Here is a 22,012-nt window from a genome sequence, read left to right on the forward strand (position 1 = left end):
ATGTTCTGTAGATGTCTGTTAGATCCATTTGGGCTATAGTGTCATTTAAATCTACTGTCTCCTTGTTGATCTTCTGTCCTGTTGATCTGTCTATCTCTGAGAGTGGAGTATTGAAGTCCCCCAGTACTATTGTATTGGGGTCTAAGTCTCCCTTTAAGTCCCTTAACAAGTCTTTTAAATAAGCTGGTGCCCTGTAATTAGGTGCATATACGTTGATAATCGTTATATCTTCTTGTTGAATGGATCCCTTAATCATTATATAGTGCCCCTCTTTGTCTCTCCTAACAGTTTTTGTAGTAAAGTTTATGTTGTCCGATATTAAGATGGCTACGCCCGCTCTCTTTTCATTTCTGTTGGCGTGGTATATCTTTTTCCAGCCTTTCACTCTCAGCTTGTATGGATCATTGTTGGATAGATGGGTTTCTTGTAAGCAGCAAAAGGATGGGTTTTGTTCCTTAATCCAATCAGCCAATCGGTGTCTTTTAACTGGACAATTCAAGCCATTAACATTCAATGTGACTATTGAGAAGGAGTAACTTTGCCCTGCCATTTGCCAAAGATATTTTCTAATATCTGGTTTGAGATTCCTGTGATCTTTTGCTCTGAGGTTTCCTTCCTTTACCTTCTTTCATATTGGTGACCGTGATTCTGTGTTTCTGTATGTAACACGTCTTTAAGCATCTTTTGCAGGGCTGGACGAGTGGCGACAAATTCTTTCAATTTCTGTTTGCTGTGAAAGGTCTTAATTTCACCTTCATTCACAAATGAGAGCTTTGCAGGATATAATATTCTGGGCTGGCAGTTTTTCTCTCTTAGTACCTGGGCTATATCTCGCCATTCTCTCCTGGCTTGTAGGGTTTCTGATGAGAAATCAGCTGTAAGTCTAATTGGAGATCCTCTGAGAGTAATCTGTCATTTCTCTCTTGCACATTTTAGGATCTTTTCTTTGTGTTTCACTGTGGTGAGTTTGATTACGACGTGTCGTGGTGAGGATCTCTTTTGATCATGTTTATTAGGGGTTCTCTGAGCTTCCTGTACTAGGATGTCTCTGTCCTTCTCCAAACTTGGGAAATTTTCTGCTAGTATCTCACTAAAAAGGCCTTCTAATCCTTTCTCCCTTTCCATGCCTTCAGGAACTCCTAGAACCCGAATGTTGGGTTTTTTAATAGTATCCTGTAGATTCCTGACAGTATTTTTTAGATTTCTGATTTCTTCTTCTTTTCTTTGATTTGACTGTTTCCTTTCCTGTTCTCTGTCTTCTAATTCCGATATTCTCTCCTCTGCTTCATCCATTCTGTTTTTAAGGCTCTCTAATGTGTTTGCCATTTGATCTATTGAGTTCTTCATTTCATTGAGGTTTTTTTTCACTATCGCAATTTCCTGTTCCACTAGTTGTTTCATTTCATTTTGATTCCTCCTTAATATTTCATTTTCACGGGAGATATTTTCTATCTTGTCCATTAAGGATTTCTGTAGTTCAAGAATTTGTTTTTGAGAACTTCTTAATGTTCTTGTGAATTTTTTGAAATCTGCTTCTTGCATTTGCTCTATCTCTTCATCTTCATAATCTTGCATTGGCATGTCTTGTTCACTTGGGGGCGTCATAGTGCCTTCCTTGTTCTTGGTACCTCCGCTTCTATGTTTCTTGCTTGGCATGTTAGAGATAATTTGTGGTGTTTTTGTTTTTGTTTTTTTTCTCTCGTTATACTATGCCTCTAAGTGAGCTGTCTGTTTTGTTGGAGCCTTAGGGGCTGTGATGGGTGTGGTCAGAGAGCTATGCTTGTTTCTTGAGGTTTAAGGCTGTGTAAAGAGCGACTCTCCCAGCTTATTTGCTCCTTGCTGGGACACTCTCTCTCTCTCTCTCTCTCTCTCTCTTTTTTTTTTTTTTGTTTTGACTTAGTTGGGAGTGGGGTTGGGGGTAGTTGAAATCTAGCCTCTGTGAGTATTCGTTTGATCTACCCCTGGGACTATACACAGAGTTTATGCAGCCCTCAATGTGTTCTCCAGTTTCGCTAAAGATACTGAGTTTGGCTGAGCTTTACATATGTAAAATCGCGGTGCTCTTTGTTTTGCTTGGTGAGTGAAGGGAGAGGCCTCTGTTCCCCCTCCCCCCAATGTCTCGGACTTCTCAGGTCTTTGTCTTTCTTACCCTCCTCCGTTCCCGCGCTGGCGAGATTCTGTGGCTCTGCCTCCTCTCCCGCCGCTGCCGCTCGGCTTGTCTCGGTTGGTTTTCCACGCGGTGGGTTCCCTGTAAGTCCTCTGTGTTTCCTCCACAAGATCCGGAAGCGATTCCTCTGCAGTTTTTTTCTTGAGTCTTTTCCTGATGCTACAGTAATTCCGCTTTTATGAAAGTTTATTTTCCCAAACTAAGGCACACGTCCTCACTATCCGCCATCTTGGCTCCACCCCCCTGAATGTTGTCTAAGTATTATTTAATAAAGAGCTATTATCATTTTGACTAAATTTAAATGGCAGTAAATTTCATAAAATCATAGGGTCTTTTCCACTTATTATACTCCTCTAAGAACTCCAGACTAGAGACACTGTAAATGGTGCCCTACAATAGAAAAGCAATTCAAAGTTCTGGAGGGTATTTGGTAATTAATAGATTTGTGTACAAGTATTATAAAGAAATATTTACTGATTATCAAGTGATAGAAATGACAGCTAGCTAGAAACATGAAATTATTTGGAATCCACCAATCTACACATTTAAGAGTCTCAGTGAATTCCGAGGAATTTAAAATGAAAGACATCCATGACTAGACTCATCATAACTAAATTTCCAAAAGAAAAAAAAAACAAAATCAAAATCACTAAAAGAAAATTAATTCCTCATCCACATGGATACTCAATAATAATTATCAACATCTTCTCACTGTAAACTATGGGAAGGCAATAGGATGACGCGTTCAGAGTGTTAAAGTAAAATGACTGTCAGAAAATAATTCTACATTTTAAAAAACTTTTTCAAAAGTGAAGGAGAAACAAAGACATTGCCAGATAAATAAACACTGAGGGAACTTTTCACCTGCCAAGTTGCTGTACAGAAAAACAGGAAGACCTTCAGACTGAAAAGAAAGGACAGTATGTAGTAATTTGGTTCCATAAGAAAAAATAAAAAGAATACCAACAGAGGTAATTATATAGGTAACTATAAAAGACAGTATAAATATATATTTTAACTGTTTTCAAACATAGAAAATAAAATAGGCTTCTCAACATGTGGAGGATGGCAGAATTGACCTAGAAAGTCAGTTCTTTACTTTTTTATCCAAGTGTTTGTTAACCGTATGAGTGTAATGATACCACAAATGGAAAAAAAAAAGTGGCTCCGTATTAAATACACATGAACAATGAAGACCATCGTTAGACATTATTTAGCCAAAATCTAACCAAATTTATACAATTACAGATAAAATATGAGGAAATGAAATAACTGCATAAGGGCAATGGATTAAAGAGATTATTAAGAGTTATCAGTTAAATTGTTAGTAAAGCGTGGTCATTATAATAGAGACCCTGGAGCCGGACTGTCTGGGTTTGATTCCCAGTTCCACCCTTAATAACTCTATCATATTAACCAAGTCACCAAGAAAGAAAACAAAAGGGAAGACAGGCAATATCTGACATTTGTAAGTTGGACTGGTAAGCACAGCTAAGCCATGTAATTCTCCCACTGGAGAATTTGCAAAGAATTTAAACCTCAGAAAAGCTGTCTCTATGATCATGTTATCATGAAACAAGTAAAGTCATTTCAGAATTTTGTCTAAAAACACACAAAGTAGGGTCACCTTGTCACCTACAAAGTACCAAATACCCCATTTCTTGACAAACAAAATCAGCAGATATTTGTCAATTATATATTTATGTTTAGTCCGTATTCTCAAACATGATTTATTGAATTATACAACTTTGATAGTCTATCACAAATTCTCATTTCCTTACACTATCCCACAAATCACGTAAACAAAACTAAACCTTCTGGCAGAGTCTATTATCCTCCTACTAAGACAACAGATGGTTCTCCATGATGTGCATTCTTACTGCACTGAGTAATAAGCACTACCCAATCAATTATAGGTGTGACTTTCATGGACGGAGGGCGTTGATCTCACTTACCTTTTCTATACTCTATTCTCTTGATATCTGGAATAAAGATCTTACATGTCTCATGGACTTGTTGTGAGCATTTTTGAGGCAAAACAAGTAAATATATAGGATAATGCTTGGCACATAGTGAATGTTCCAAGATGACGGAGTTAGAACTGCTTCTTAGAACATAGGAAGTATGTCCCTGGAATAAGGACAGTCTATTCAATAAATGGTGCTGGGAAAATTGGATTTCCACGTGCAGAAGCTTGAAGCAAGACCCATACCTTTCACCTTACACAAAAATTCACTCAACATGGATTAAAGACTTAAATCTACGACCTGAAAGCATCAAATTATTAGAGAGCATTGGAGAAACCCTGCAAGATATAGGCACAGGCAAAGACTTCTTGGAAAATACTCCAGCAGCACAGGCAGTCAAAACCAAAATTAACATTTGGGATTGCATCAAATTGAGAAGGTTCTGTACTTCAAAAGAAACAGGAGAGTGAAGAGGCAACCGACAGAATGGGAAAAAAATATTTGCAAACTATACTACAGATAAAGGGTTGATAACCAGAATCTACAAAGAAATCAAGAAAATCCACAACAACAGACCAAACAACCAACTTAAGAGACGGGCCAAGGACCTCAATAGACATTTTTCGAAAGAGGAAATCCAAATGGCCAACAGACACATGAAAAAATGTTCAAGATCACTAGCAATCAGAGAAATGCAAATCAAAACCACAATGAGGTTTCACCTCACCCCAGTGAGAATGGCTCACATTCAGAAATCTACCAACAGCAGATGCTGGAGAGGATGTGGGGAAAAAGGGACACTAACCCACTGTTGGTGGGACTGCAAACTGGTTAAGCCACTATGGAAGTCAGTCTGGAGATTCCTCAGAAACCTGAACATAACCCTACCATTCAACCCAGCCATCCCACTCCTTGGAATTTACCAAAAGGAAATTAATTTGGCAAAGAAAAAAGCGGTCTGTACCTTAATTTTTATTGCAGCTCAATTCACAATAGCTAAGACCTGGAACCAACCCAAATGCCCATCAACAGTAGACTGGATAAAGAAATTATGGGACATGTACTTGATAGAATACTATACAGCAGTAAGAAACAACAAAACCCGGTTATTTGCAACAAGATGGAGGAATCTGGAAAACATCATGCTGAGTGAATTAAGCCAGTCCCAAAGAGATAAATATCATTTGTTTTCCCTGATCGGTGACAACTGAGCACCAAAGGGGAAACCTGTTAAGTGAAATGGACACTATAAGAAACAATGACCTGATCAACTTTTGTCCTGACTCTAGATGTACAATGTAATACTTTATCCTTTTTAGTATTTGTTGTTGTTGTTGTTGTTGCTCTAGTACTAGTGGCTGAACTCTGTAATTAACACACAATTATTCTTAGGTGTTTAAATTTTAACTGAAAAGTGATCCCTGTTAAATTTCAGAGTGGAAAAAGAGAGGGAGGAGATGCACAGTTTGGGACATGCTCAATCAGACTTGCCCAAATGGTGGAGTTGGAAATGTGCCAGGGGATTCCAATACAATCCCATCAAGGTGGCATGTACCAATGCCATCTCACCAGTCCAAGTGATCAATTTCAGTTCACATTCGATGGCCTGGATAGGTCTAAGAAACAAAGGAATCACACAAACAAGACAATTGTCTGCTAATACTAACTGATAGAATCAAAAAGGGAGAGAAAGATCCAACATGGGAAGCGGGATACACAGCAGACTCATAGAATGGCAGATGTCCTAAACAACACTCTGGCCTCAGAATCAGCCCTTAAGGCATTCGGATCTGGCTGAAGAGCCCATGAGAGTATTGTAGGCATGGAAAGCCAAGATACCATGAGAAAAAAAAAAGACCTAAATGAAAGATCTCTGTGAGTGAGATCCCAGTGGAAAGAACGGGGCCATCAAAGAAGGAGGTACCTTTCTCTGAAGGGAGGAGAGAACTTTCACTTTGACTATGACCCTATCAGAATAAGATCAAAGTCAGCGAACTCTAAAGGCTTCCATAGCCCTGGCAACTCATGACTAGAGCCTAGGGAGATTACTGACGCCATGAACAGGAGTGTCAAATTGTTAAGTCAGCAACAGGAGTCACTGTGTACTTACACCCCATGTGGGATCTGTCTTAATGTGTTGTCTAATGTGAAGTGATGCTATAACTAGTACTGAAACAGTATTTTTACACTTTGTGTTTCTGTGTGGGTACAAACTGATGTGGTCTTTACTAAATATATACTGAATCGATCTTCTGTATATAAAGATAATTGGAAATGAAAAAAAAAACAACCTGGTGTTAAATTGGAAACGGCATAGAAAATTAATTAATTTTAAAAAAATATTATGTAGGATCTCTGTCTTTAATGTGCTGTACACTGTTATTTAATGCTATAACTAGTACTCCAACGGTAGTTTTTTCAGTTTGTGTTGCTATATGGGGCAAACTGTTGAAATCTTTACTTAATATATACTAAACTGATCTTCTGTATATAAAGAGAATTGAAAATGAATCTTGATGTGAATGGAAGGGGAGAGGGAGCGGGAAAGGGGAGGGTTGCGGGCGGGAGGGAAGTTATGGGAGGGGGGAAGCCATTGTAACCCATAAGCTGTACTTTGGAAATTTATATTCATTAAATAAAAGTTTAATAAATGAAAAAAAAAGAACATAGGAAGTATGTCTAACAACATGGTATGAATTTTTCAAATAAATATGGAAGAACTGAAATCACCAAGTCCATCTCTCACATGGAATCTACAAAGAAGATGAAGATTGAAATTTGTAAAGGATTTATGAAGAGGATTTTCCTAAAGAGCTCTTTCCTAAGTTTTGCTATCCCATCTCTAGGGAAGTATGATTTTATATATAAACCTGAACTGAGAAAAGGACCTTCAATAAGACCATATGCTGGCTTCATATACATTCTCAGAAGTTAAAATCCACAGCAGTTATTATTTCTCCATCTTTTGAGAAGTATAAAGAAGAAAGACAGCTAGTTGACAATTGGAAAACAAGCTATATAAGAGACTGATTTTGAACTGGCCTATTTTCTCAAAGTTTGACAGGGCCAAGACTTTATATCATGACCAAAAATAGACTTGTGGGAACCAGAATGGCTTCCCCAAAGGGTAACACTAGGCATGGAACAAGGTGACAATAAGGTACCTTGGTGGAGCAAATATGAACTTGTCCCTAGATGCTTATGGAGGGAAACGTATTGCCTTACTTAAGAATTATAAGCTAAATCACTCTCCATAATATTAAAAGATTTTGAAAATTCTTTGAAAGTGCCTACTAGGAGGAGATTAGCTATAAACCATTACTAAATATAGAACATAAGAAGTCAATTTTTAAGTAATAATCAAGTAAAGACATTCCATTCCTTTGTCACTTTTCCATCCTCTTCTCCCTAATGCTCCTGTAGATCCCTACGCGGAGAGAAAGGAAACCACATGTGGACAGCTGGAGGATGGAGGAAGAAATCATAAAGGTGCCTTCCTTGTTCTTAGCAACTGCTGCCCTCCAGCATTGGAACTATAAGGAAGCAGAGTGGCAAGGTGGCCTCCAGGTCCTTTGTATCATAGTATTACTTTAGTGATTATGTTACATTACACAGCATAGTGATTTTGTGGAGGAAATTAAGTGTACTAACCTGTGTAACTATACGGTTAACATAAAAATAGGGAGATCATCTACATGGGCCTATGCTAATCACATAGATCCTTTAAAAGTAGAGTTTTCTTTAGCTAGCATAGAAGACATCTAAAATTAAAAATGTGAGGCAGTTACAATGGATGGATTCTTCACTGTGAAGATGGAGAGGGTTGTGCTGATGGAGTAGCATTTGTTGTCCAAGAGTGACCCCTACATGGCAAGCAGCAAGAAAACAGGACATCAGTTCTAAAACTGTAAGAAACTGAATGTTTCCAACTTGAATGAAATTGGAAGTGAGCTGTTCTCCAAAACCTGACCAGTATTTTAATTCCAGCTCTGTGAGCTCCAAGAATAGAACCCATAGAACCCAAATGAAACCTATCCAGACTCACATATATTATGTGATAAATGGGTGTTGTTTTAAGAGATTAAATTTATGAAAATTCATTTTGTAGCAACAGAAAACTAATATAACTAATATAGGCATGTAGCAGGCCCATCAAACTTAAATTCAGATTTAGATATTTGCTTCTTATCCAGTTAGATTTATTAGTATTCCAATTGAAAATACTTGGCAATTAAAAATTTCTTATAGGGAAATTTGTGACTTAGGAGGGATCATAAAATAATTACAGTTTTCAAAAGGTAAGGAAAGAAATTTGTAACTGAACCAACACCAAACAATGCAGGTGACATTATAAAATTCCTTTGTGAATCCTTTGTGAATGCTTCCTAAGAGTTGTACTTGTTCAATAAATCAATTATTTACTGGATACCCAGTTCTTTCATGGGATTAGATTTTAATAGAAGTATCAACAAATCCAGAATAATATTAGTTTTAATCTTTCTGTACTGAAACTAAGTTATATTTAAGCTTCTTAACCTAATATGTCAAATACATATGCAAATATTGTCACCTATATTAAATAATCCTATTTAAAAGTAGACTTTGGTGTGTGACATGACAGGGCAATGCAAACATAGAATCTTAAATCATTGAATATACATTCATCAAGAATTACGTTTTATAGTAGAAAAACTAGTGATTTCAAGTGTAATGTATGGCAAATCATCAAGCAAATCTGAAAACAAAGACATTCATAGTATTTATTTTTTTTCTTTTTTTTTTTTTTTTTTTTTGACAGGCAGAGTGGACAGTGAGAGACAGAGACAGAGAGAAAGGTCTTCCTTTTGCCGTTGGTTCACCCTCCAATGGCCACTGCGGCCAGCGCGCTGCAGCCGGCGCACCATGCTGATCTGAAAGCAGGAGCCAGGTGCTTCTCCTGGTCTCCCATGGGGTGCAGGGCCCAAGCACTTGGGCCATCCTCCACTGCACTCTCAGGCCACAGCAGAGAGCTGGCCTGGAAGAGGGGCAACCAGGACAGAATCCGGCGCCCCGACCAGGACTAGAACCCGGTGTGCCGGCGCCACAGACAGAGGATTAGCCTATTGAGCCATGTAGCCAGCTGACATACATTGTATTTAATGGCTTCCTGCCTCAGTTCTTAGAATGGGCTGAAATTGGGGTGGACGCTGTGATGCAGTAGGTCAAGCTCACCCCATAGAACAACTGTATTTCATATCTGAGTGCCTGCAATTAAGTCTTAGGTCTGCTTCTCATGTAGCTTCCTCCTAATGTGACCTCTGGGAGGTAGCAGGTTATGGCTCAAGTGCTTGGGTCCCTGTCACCCATGTGGGAGCCCAGATCAAGTTGCTGGCTCCTGGTTTCTGTCTGCCCCAGCCTGTTACTTGCAAGCTTTTGGGAAATGGATCAGTGGAGGGAAGATTCATTCTTTCTCTTTCTTTCTCTCCTCTTCTCTTCTCTTCTCTTCTCTTCTCTTCTCTTCTCTTCTCTTCCCTCCCTCTCTCTCCCTCACTCCCTCTCTCTCTTTCTCTCTCTTCCTATCCCTCCCTCCTTCCCTCCTTCACCCGTTTGTCTTTCAAATAAAAATAAGCATTAAAAAAAAGAAATCAACTCTGCTACCTCAGAAAATACTAAAATCAGCTCTCTAAGACTCCAAAATCCACAAAGTAAAACATTAATACTTTTTGGGGAAAACAACTTAGCTAAAAGCTACACTCAGGCAAAACATTGACTTCTTTATACAAAACAAAACAAAAAAATGCAAAATGTACATGTGGTTTAATATATATTCTCAGGCTACAATACCAATGTCAACATCATTTTCTGATTTATGTTAGAGTTTCTTCATAAATATGCAAACATACTTAAAATATGTAATATATAATATTTCATAAGACAAACTTAATTTTCTCAAATAAAAATCATTTTAAGATATCAGTAACATGTTGAACATGTTTAAATGGTTTTCTCTTTCAGGAAACAGTCTTTTTGTATGTTTATAAAATATGAATTGGGATCAAACAGTATTCTGTGAAACAGTTATATGCTGCACATTTTCCCAGTTATTCAAAGCATTGTCAAAAAGAAAAAAAAAACAAGAAAAAAAATTATATTCAAATCAATTTGGATTTTTAACATGTATTGATAATCAATATAAAGTCAAAAGGTAAATAAAATAGCTTTATCTTATTTAAAAATAGGTGTCACATCTTATTTTTATCTAGCAAATTCATTTTTTCATCAACATTTCTATTGCAAAGCAAACACAGAAAGCTTAAAAAAAAAGGAGTAAAGAAAGTATATTTTCTCAGGCAAATTGTTCAAAAGTTTAAGCTCTTTTATTAGAACTGCTCAGATTAAACTTGGCTATAAAATTATTTATATCACCCTTAAAGAGAAGTTCTGTGTTGAGAAGTTCTTTTTGATAATACATCTGTACTCCCATGTTTATAGCAGCTCAACTCACAATATGGAATCAACACAGATGTCCATCAACTGATGACTGGATAAAGAAATTGTGTTTTATACACATGATAGGATACCAGTAGCCATAAAAAGAATGAAATCCCATCTTTTGCAATCAAATGGAGCAACTGGAGACCATTTTGCTTACTGAAAAAAACTACTCCCCAAAAGGCAAATATAATTTCCTTGATTCGTGGTAACATACAGTGTACAAAAAATGTAATGCATATAAGCAAAATTGATATTTTGAGATTTGATTATTGGTTATAGCCCTTCTCTATACTCTTGAGGAACAGTGTTTTTTCTACTTACTACTTGATGAATTATTTAATCAGTGGAAGGTTAAGCTTGTGATTATAAAGTAAATTGAAGCATATCATTGCAAAATTTAGAGGAAAAATAAGAAAAGAAGAAGGGAGAGTGGGAGCAGAGGAGGGGTAAGCTGGGAAGTATCATTATGCTCTTAAAACTGTATATATGAAATATATGAAATTTGTTCCCTTTATATAAATCTTAACAAGTAAAAAAAGATTATATATGTCTAAAATATCTACTATACTTGTCATTTAAATCTGATATCTTATGATTTTGATTAAGTAAATCATTATGGGAGACTAAGTCTTTGGATAGTCTTCCTGCTTAAAAACAAGAAAAAAAATTTCAGATAGTTTGTATCAATGTCTCTGTCAAACTGGAATCTTACTTTTGGGAAACAGAAGTTACACCCATCAGCATTTCTTTTTTTTTTTTTTTTTTTTTTTTTTTTTTGTCATGTGCAGTTGAATGAGATAATGAATGAAAGTGGTAATTAGGGGCCATTATTGTGGCACAGGGGGTTATGCCAACATCTGCAATGTTGGTATCCCGTGTGGTGGTGGTGTTTTATCCAGCTGCTCACTTCTCTTCCAGCTCTCTGATAATGCACCTGGAAAAGCAGAGGAAGAGGGCCTCAGGGCTTGAGCCTCTGCCATCTACATGGGAGACCTGGAAGAAGATCCTCGCTCCTGGATTTTGGGAGGCCATTTGGGGAGTAAACCAGCAGATGGAGGCTCTCTCTCTCCACCTCTCTCTCTGTCTCCCCCCTCAGTCTCTGTCTCTCTCTCTTCCTCTCTCTCTCTCTCCCTACCCCCTCACTCTGTGACTTTGCCTTTCAAATACATAAAAAAAGGGAAAGCAGTAATTCATTGTTTATATAAAAGGCAATTATTTCTCATTTCAAAGGTAGTATACTTGTTTAAGTGGTGGCATAACAATTTCAGATACCAATAAAACTAAAACAGCTATTTGGGGCAGGTGTTGTGCTGTAGCAGCTTAAGCTACTGCATGTGATGACCAAATCCCAAATTTGTGTGCCTAGTTTGAGTTCTGGGCACTCCATTTTCAATCCAACTTTCTGATAATGCACCTGGGAGGCAGCAGATAACGGCTCAACTACATGAGAGCCTTGGACGGAGTTCTTGGTTTCAAGCTGGCCCAGCCCAGGCTCTTTCAGCCATTTGAGCAGCGAACCAGCCTATGGAAGATATCCCTCTCTCTGTCTCTGTCTCTGTCTCTGACTCTGTCTTTGTTACTGTGCCTTTCAAAGAAATTAAAAAATTTTCGAAAAATACATTACCTTCCTAAAAATAAAATTCAAATAAGCTATATTCAGTGGCATTATTTTCAAAAGAATGATTTGCATTTGCTTAAACTTAATTTTTGTTTATTTTTAAATGGGCCAACCCTAATTTGAACAATTATTACTAACAATAACATAATGCAGCTGATATTAGCTGTTGATAACTAGGTAATTTATCTTGGGCTTTGTTCATGTTTATTTTTCTAGTTTAATATTTTAATTTTTCTCTTCAACCTGATATTTTTATGGTAAATTTTCTCTTAGGCACTTCCTTATGCTATTTTATAAAGATAGATTCATGTTACAGATGACAAAAGGAATGGAATATATGGAGACAGAATAATGTAATATGAAAATGCAAATTAACATCATTGCTCTTCATGTGTGAAGATTATCCCTGAAGCAAAACTAATCTTTAATTAGTTCATCAGAACTACTTTTAATATGTAATTCTTAATCTCTTGGAAAAATATAAAATAATTAAATGCATAAACAAAAATACTTTCTAAAATTCACACAGCATTTTATTCCTTATAAGTTGTGTGAAAACATGCAAAATATAGTCCTCCAGTACATTTATGGCTAGAGAATTTTTTAACAGACTGTGTGAACAGTTATATAATATCAGTCTCAAATGGACCAATGCTAGAATCAAATGCAAAACATCAATAGCACACACACAATCACAACTAAAATTACACTCTGTATTTTAATTTTAAACTGCAGAAGGCAAAGGAGGTCTAATATAGGTTGCTGTGCAACAACACCTGCACCCTCCCCAGTCTTACTATGGCTTCTTGTCTGGCCATATAATCATCTCTCTCACTTGTAGTCCTACTATGAGGTCATCTGTCACAATGTGACCCACCAATCCTGGCCTCCCCAGATGTCAAATCCAAGAGCCACTCAATCATAGGTTTGACAATTGTAAGCTAAACGAACTATTTTTACTCATATGGTAACAAAACTCATGCATGTGAAAAATAGCAATGAAAAACTATTACATGCTTATTGAGTTGGGACAGCCATATTCTCCTAACTTTCTATATCTATATTCCTGGTTCTTAGGTCTTCAGACTCTGGAACTTACATAAATATTCTTACCAACCTCAACCCCAGTTTGTAATTCTTCAGCCTCAAATTGAGAAATCACACCATTAGCTTCCCTTTTCCTCGTGCCTTCAACTTGGACCAAATCAGAGTTTGTAAATAGCTGCTATACTCAGATATGCCAATTCCCATTATATATCTATTAGTCTATTTATGTATATCCTATTGGTTCTGTGTCTCTGGAGAACTTTGAATAACAACTGTGTGAAATGTTGATTTACATAGAAGAGCCCACGGTGCATTTGCCTTGTACCAGTTAGCCTAATTTCTAAAAAACATGGCCTATATCGAGTGACAATACTGGCTACATAGATTTTTTTTTTTTTTTACAATCACTACAGCTCTAAAATTTCAGATAAAGGCTTAAATACTGCAAACCATAGATTTTCATTTACACTTGCTCAAGACTGTACAACATTGAGGATAGTATACTTGACCTGAACCAAAAACAGAAAAGCAAAAATAACCTAAGAGTTAAAAGCCAAAAGATGTCCCAGATAAGTAGGGAATATTGCTATTAATGGTATCTTGGGAATCAGAAGAAATAGTTTAGTACTTTCAAATCAAGGTCTTTTGAAATATTGTTAGCATATTTTTAAAGTAGCATTGTTAAGTCAGAATATGATGCTGCAAAGGGGAATGCCTTCTTGAGAGTAACATAAAACACATACTTAATTGAGAGTCCCGATTTTACTATGAAATAGCACTAAACTTTTTAAGAGTTTATTTTATATTATTATCCAGTAAGATAATATGTTAAAATCATTTATACACTTGCCAAATATGTCCTTGTCCTCAATGATCGCCATCTCAACTTCTTTTCCCGTGATGATTGTGCATGGGAAAGGGTCTTGAAGAAGAACACTAATCTCACCAAAGGACTCTTTCTCCTTAAGTCTACCCATGTAGACAAGCTTTGGAATTTTTTTCTGTAGAAGATACAGATGGTTAATCAACCGCTTTCATTCAATGATTCAATGAAGTATTTTTTTTTTAATCAGAAACTCACTTGTTCAGGAATAATTTTGTTATATATTATATTTAAAATAAACTAGCAATTCTGTTCAAATTAGAGAAAACATTTACATATATACAGATGTTAAAATTATACCAGGACAACAGTACATTCATGGACAACTTCAGCATATTTCAAGTAAATTAAAATATTTATATTTAATGATCTACCAATTAAATTTTTCAATCCATGAAATGTTTAGAAAACACTTTTCAAGATCCCAGGATATCATCTTGTATGCATAACTTAGCTTACTGTTTTGTGAGGTACCATTTGTTGCCTCAGCTCAGGTTGCAAAGCACAATTACTGGACTGATAAAAAAGAAAGATAACAAGCAAAAGGTGATAGTGCTAATACTGGTATAATTAAAAGTGAAAGAATCCCCTCCCTTTGATTTCTGTTCAATACAGAAAAAATATATGGAAAGTGAAATTTTACTCAAGAAACTAGCAATTTAATTCCAAATTAGGGGCCTTAAAACCTTAATGGACCAAAAGTACAGACTCCTTTTGGAGTACAAACCTTTTCTGGGAAATTTACTCAGTATTGAAACAAGCAGAATGTAGAGAGCAGTAAAACAGGAAAAAAAGAAAATATAGCCCTCAGGGAAGGAGGGTGAATGTAAATTTGGAATAAGCGGATGTCTCTGGTAAATATTCTGAGGTCAGAGACGATATAATTTGCAGGGTGTGTGTGCTGGCATAATGGGTTAAGCCTTTGCTTGGGACACTCACATCAGTTATCAGTATGCTAGTTGAAGTCCCCGCTACTTTGCTTCTGATCCAGCACCCTGCTCATGTACCTGAGAAGCAGCAAATGATAGCTCAAGTACTTGAGTTCCTGCCACGCATGTGGGAGATCCAGATGAAGTTCCTGGCTCCTGGTTTTGGCCTAGCCCAGTCCTGGCTTTTGTGGCCATCTCTCTCTCTCTCTCTCTCTCTCTCTCTCTGTGTGTGTGTGTATGTGCGTGTATCTGTGTCACTCTGCCTTTGAAATAAATATATAAATCAATCTTTTTAAAAGATAAAATAATTCAATTTTTCATTTCTACAAATGGAAAATCTTTACACTGAATATGACTAGTACAGCAGAATTCAAGTCAGTTTACATATTTCATTGAATTCCATGGAAGACTGCATGACCAACAAAAAATTAGTACTAACATTTCTTTTACTATATATTAGTTTTTGACCTGTTCTAGAATTTCATAAATATGATATTATATAGAATATAGTCTTATGAGTTTAACAATTTTACCCAACTTTGAAATTCATCCATTTTCTTGCATGGGTTAAACAGTTCTTCTTTCGTAAATTTTGAAATGTTTTTTCTGATACTTTACTTTTTCATGGTAATGAAATATTAATACAAAGCGAACTCATTCCCCTTCCCCCTCTCCTACCCTCCCCCCTTTTTTCTCCCTTTCTTTCCTTTATTTTTTAGTTTCTGAAATAGCATATTTTTCACTAAAATTATAGTCAAGGGTTTAATGCTCTAGTAAATAAAGAGAATAACAAGTAAAAAGACCTTAGTTCTGCGGTGATATAGGCCAGGGATGTACACAAGGATCAAATGGAAAATGAGCATTTCACCTATACAGTAAATTTTAAAGTAATCACACATCATTAAACCTATAGTTGCATAACATTCTTAACCATTGGGTTGACAGAGATGTAAAACAAAATTTGACAAAAAATATTTGCAGCAATACTGATACACACAGGGATTTCGTTTTTGTTTTTGTTTTTGATTTTTTTCTTTTTTTAACTGTAGTTCCCACATATGAGGAAGAAGATGTGGTATTTGTCTTTCTGTGTCTGGCTTATTTCATTCAACATGATATCCTCCAGTTGCATCCAATGTGTTGCTCATTATTTTTCCTGCTGTGGGGTATTCCAATGTATGAATACACCACTAGGTTTCTGTCCATTCAACATGTCAATTGACATTTGGATTACTCCTAATTTTTGGGTGATAAGCATTTATGTAAGACACTGTGTAAACACAGATTTTCATTTCTCTTGAATAAATATCTTGAGTGGAACTGCTAGGTTATACAGTTGCACCTTAGCCAATCTGATATACCTTAAGTAATACCTCATTATGGTTTTAATTTGCATTTCTGTGAGGAATAAGCATGTTAAATACTCTAGAATGTTAATTGTTTCTATATCTTACAACTCAATATATCTTATACCTTACCTTTTTATATCTTATCACAACATAAAGAAAAAAACTGAAAGAGTTAAAAATTGAAATTTTACAAATGGACAGTAAAAGATGTCCCTAAGTATCTAAAAGGATTGCAACACACTTTATTCAGTAAAGAGAATACAGAAATTTAAGCTTACCACTTTATTCGTTTGTAGTCTCACAAGTCCTATGATACTTCTATAGATGTTACAATATCCAGAATTAATATAAGCCACAAAAGACATTATATTTCCACTTTCCACTATCACTGAAAACAAGAGAGAGTACATTATTTCATAATTTTCTTCCCTAAGAGATTACTTTAGATATTACAACTCTAATAGTTGACTTATTTTATTCTCTAACAATTCATAGATAATTTCTTAAGGGTTATTGGTTTCTAGCCAATACTTACTTGGTATAAGATAAAAATATTCTGCCTGGCATTCATTTCTTTAACGCATACAGAAGAAAACATTGACAAGCCCTTAGCACTAAAGGCTGTGCTGATCAATTGGTTAAGGACGGGAAGAGGTGAATGAGAAATGGTCCCATCTGTAGCAATTCTTTTCATAGCTAATTTCAAAGAACTAGCTGGTAAAATCCCCAAATATTTAACAATCAATACCCCAGCCTCTATACTATTAGCTAGCCCCAGTACTCTTGTGAACACTAATATTATAGTGGTTTAAGCTAGGGTTTTGAGGCCATTTTGGACTGGTTTGAAACCTTGTGCAGCCAATTCCTATGTCTTTAAGTGAATTACATAACCTCTAATGGCTTTAGATAGTTTAGGGTTAAAATGGCAAAATTAGGAGTTCCTAGTCCACACTCTACATGTGGCGAGGAAGTACATACAAAGCACTAAGCATGACGCTTGGGATATGCTATTGCACAATACATCATGTTATTAGTATTGTTATTTCAAATCTACAAATACACCTTAAGGCCAAGATATACTAAAAAAATAAACTCTACTATTAGTTCACAGCTATCAAGGCATTAAAAATATTAAAAAATATATAGAGTATCAGAATAATTTAAACATTGAAATTTCATGTTAAAATTTCTATTTAAAATTAATTTTCCACTTTGTTCCTTTTAAAAAAGTATCAATATTTTTCTGAAAATATAAAACACAAGAATGATTACTTTAATATAAACGTGTATCTTCCCCTAATTTTATAAAGTAGAAAATTATTCTTCAAAAACATTTTCATTTATTTTCATGCAAATGAGCATACACCAACATTATAAAATTGTTAATGTTAAGAAATAATAAAGAATATAGGGAATAGCATGTTTAAAAATTAATAGCTGTTAAATATAATTTACCACCAGTATAAAAAAGCACCAGAATTAAAAAAAACGAAGATAAATGAAGTGGCAATTCTATAATTTTGCTGACATGTTTATAAAAACAAGCATGCTATCTCCCTTTTCTCATATAATATTTGAACTCAAAGTTTATAATAAAAAATTAAAATATTAGTCTCCTATCTCCAATCAGCTATTTTGTATCAATGTTATTCTAATATTTCCATTGTCTTAAATTATGTTTTTGCAGCAAAACAATATTATGAGTCATCTCAAATGTTCAAAAAAGTATGTAGACAATATGTATAGTGTAGAGACAACAGTACATTCAAAGTAAGAGGGAAGGTGGGTGGTTAGCACAGTTAAGTTCCCAATTGAGATAGTGGTGTGACGGAATATTAAACTTAGACAATTAAGTTTCTAAAGTCCAGTTCTCCAGTGTAACTTTCTGCTAGTGAGCTACTTGAGAGGAAGCAGATTATGACTCAAATAGTTGGGTCCCTGATAACCATGTGGAAAACTCAGATTGGGTTCTGGCTCCCGGCTTTGACCTGGCCCAGATATGGCTGTTCTGGACATTTGTGAAGTCAACCAGCAGATGAGAATTCTCTTCCTGACTCTGTCTCTTTCTGTCTCTTTGTATTTCAAATAAAGTAAATGAATAGAAATTGGAAAAAAGCAAGTGGAACTCCTCTACCATTATGTTACAGGAGAGAAAAGACTAACTTCTTTACAAAATCAGTAGAAATATGGTGACTCCAGGTAGTTTTTACATATAAGGAAGCAAAGCAAACAAGTAGATACAAAGAAATTAATTATCCCTAACTTTCAGATCCATGCTACAGTATTTTCATGAAAATAAAATTCTATATAGACCATAAATGGTATATATCACACCAAAGAAGATTGAAGACATGGATATATTTTCTTGTATTGAAGTGAAGCAAAAGTATATTACTATGTCTCATAAGTTATAGTTATGTCCAAGAGCTCACAAAAGATGTATCATCCTTGGGTTCTTCTCTAAAGACAATTAAGTTTCTAAAAGGAAAGAAGAGGGAGGAAGGAAGGGAAAAGAGGAAGGGGGAAAAAAGGTGAAATCACCTTTGAAAAGCAATAACAAAAATCAGCCCATGTCTAGACTGTTGAGGAACACCTCTCAGTTTCATTTTATTCCATTTGTTATTTTTTCTTTCTTTTTAATGTTCTTTCTTTGATAAAATAAAAGCATTAAATGGGGAGGGAGAACAGGTAGGAGGGCACATTCAGTGGGAAGAATCACTATGTACATAATGTATTAATGAAACACATGCAAATTAAAAATAAACATTAAAACTTTAAAAAGTAAGCAATATAATGGGAGATAGAGATAGAGCCTAGATAATTGCCGTGTCACTTTTTATAGTCAAAAATACTAACATTAACGTTTAAATTCTTATTTTTTGTAAGTATCAAGACACATATTTTTGTTATATGTCATTAAATTCATACTGTTTATCTAGTTGAGAAGTGTTTTACAATTTTGTCTTCACTGAGAATATTTGTTGTGATTATCATATATTTGGAGATAATTATTCAGATAGCAGATTACACCCTTCCTCCCCAGCAGAAAGGAATGTCTTAATAAATTTTGCTACAGTGGTCTAGCTTTTCATTTTTTGCTTCACTTCAACACAAGAAAATATATCCATGTCTTTAATCCTCTTTGATGTGATATATACCATTTATGGTCTATATAGAGGAAGTGATTGTTGAAAAAAAGTTTTGCTATTAAATCTCATGGTATTATTCTTTGGGGACACAGATACTGCATGAGAAGTTAGTGTACAATGACTCATTTATTTAACAAATAACTCTTTTATGTATGACATCAGTGATGACCCAAGGCTCTAGACATGAACTGCCTTGCCTATAGAAAAGCCTTTTGGATCCACTAGCTCAACAAGGCCATAAACAAAATGGAAGTTCTCTCCTCCCATCAGAGAAAACCACATGCTTCTTTGTAAAAAGTGAAAGATTTATATGGTCTAAATAGTACATCCTTCTTTGGTGGCCCTTCCTTTCCTCTGAGGTCTTGCCCATAATGGTATTTTGCTGGAGTGTAGGATGTCTTTTGCTGGAGTGTTTTGGCTTTCCATGCCTGATATGCTGCTACTGGGCTTTCCAGACTGGCCAGAATGCCTTAAGGGCAGATTCTGAGGTCAGAGTGCTACCTAAAACAATTGTCTTTCTATGAGTCTGCTGTGTGGACTGCTTCCCATGTTGGATCCTTCTCTCCTTTTTATTTCTGATTATTATTGCTTCCACACACTTCGCCCTACTTATATGATCACTTATTCACTTGATCTTATCTATATGGTTAATGTAGTACTTAATCCTATCTATTTGGTGTTTATAACACTTAAGCTGCTATTTTTATCAAGCAGCTCAAGGGATTTTGGGGTCCTATAGCAAGTTGTTAAGCTGTACCCCTAGAAGTAAATTCATAGAAAAGTATGTAGGACTATACTGTTTTGCAGTTATGAACTTCATACATTTCAAAATTACAGCATTAGAATCTTGGTAATTCTTTCCACCGTGCCCACCCTCCCATCACACTCCCACTCCCCATCTTCTTCCCTTTCTTATTACTCTTATTCTTTACCAAGATCTATTTTCAATTAACTTTATACATATAAGAGTAACACCAGTTCAGTGAACTGTGTGAAATAGAAAAAGAGATGGAAAATACTATAGATGAAAAGAAAAGAAAAAATAACCAAAAATATAGAATTAAAAGCTATTCTTCAATAGTCAAGAGAAGGGCTGTTCAGAATCATTGCTGCTAACAGTGTCAATTTCATTTGTACATGTTGCCTTCTGCTTGCTCTGTTAGTTATCATATATCAGAGAGAACATATGGAATTTGTTTCTTTGAGACTGGCTTTTTCACTAAGTACGATGTTTTTCTGTTTTGTCCATTTTGTTGCAAATGCCTGGATATTACTTTTTAAATTGCTGTTTGTTCTGTGGTGTACATATCCTATAATGTATTTATCCAGTCTTCGGTTGATGGGCATTTGGGTTGAATCCATGTCTTTGCTGTTATAAATTGAGCTGTGATGAATACAGTGGCACAGCTAGCACTTTCATATGCTGATTTGATTTCCCTTGGGTAGATTCCCAGGAGCGGGACGGCTGGGACATATGATAGGTCTATGTCCAGACTTTTGAGGTATTTACACATTATCTTTCATAGTGGCTTTACTAGTTTACATTACCACCAACAGTGGATTAGGGTACCATTTCCCCTACATCCTCACCAGCATTTGTTGTTTGTTGATTTCTGTTTGAAAGCTATTCTAACGGGGATGAGTTGAAACCTCATTGTGGTTTTTACTTAAATTTCCCTAATGGCTAGTGTCCTGAGCATTTTTTCCTTTGTCTGTTGTCCATTTGTTTGTTTTGTTGTTGAGTTTCTTAATCTCTTTATATATCCTTTTTAGTAATCCTTTATCATTATATGGATTGCCAGTACTTTCTCCCATTCTGTTGTTTGTTTCTTCACCTTGCTGATTGTTTCTTTTGCAGTGCAGAGGCTTCTCAGTTTGATGTAATCCCATTGGTCTAATTCAGCTTTGGTTGCCTGTGCCTCTGGGGTCCTTCCCAGGAACGCTTTGTCTACACCAATGTCTTGTAGGTTTGCCTAATGTTCTCTAATAATTTTATAGTGTTTGGTCGTAGATGTAGGTCATTAGCCCATTTTGAGTGGATTTTGGTGAAAGGTGTCAGGTAAAAGTCTTTTTTTTTTTTAATTTTTATTTTTTTGACAGGCAGAGTGGACAGTAGAGGGAGACAGAGAGAAAGGTCTTCCTTTGCCATTGGTTCACCATCCAATGGCCGCTGCAGCCAGCGCACTGAGGCCAGCACACTGCGCTAATCCGAAGGCAGGAGCCAGGTGCTTCTCCTGGTCTCCCATGGGGTGCAGGGCCCAAGCACTTAGGCCATCCTCCACTGCACTCCCTGGCCACAGCAGAGAGCTGGCCTGGAAGAAGGGCAACTGGGACAGAATCCGGCGCCCCAACTGGGACTAGAACCTGGTGTGCCAGTGCCGCAGGCAGAGGATTAGCCTATTGAGCCGGGGCACAGGCCTGGTATAAGT

The 22,012-nt window shown here is 36.0% G+C and overlaps 1 protein-coding gene across 1 annotated transcript in view; it reads right to left on the reverse strand.

Annotated features, from left to right (window-relative positions):
* The window catches only part of CNBD1 (cyclic nucleotide binding domain containing 1), a 502,062-nt gene that overhangs the window by 103,075 nt on the left and 376,975 nt on the right, over window positions 1-22,012 (reverse strand). The window contains 2 exon segments of the mRNA XM_062189512.1: window positions 14,118-14,274; window positions 16,713-16,822. Of these exon segments, the coding sequence (XP_062045496.1) occupies window positions 14,118-14,274; window positions 16,713-16,822 (267 nt within the window).

The sequence above is a fragment of the Lepus europaeus genome, chromosome 4, assembly GCF_033115175.1.
Source record: "Lepus europaeus isolate LE1 chromosome 4, mLepTim1.pri, whole genome shotgun sequence".
In the NCBI taxonomy this organism is placed as follows: domain Eukaryota; kingdom Metazoa; phylum Chordata; class Mammalia; order Lagomorpha; family Leporidae; genus Lepus; species Lepus europaeus.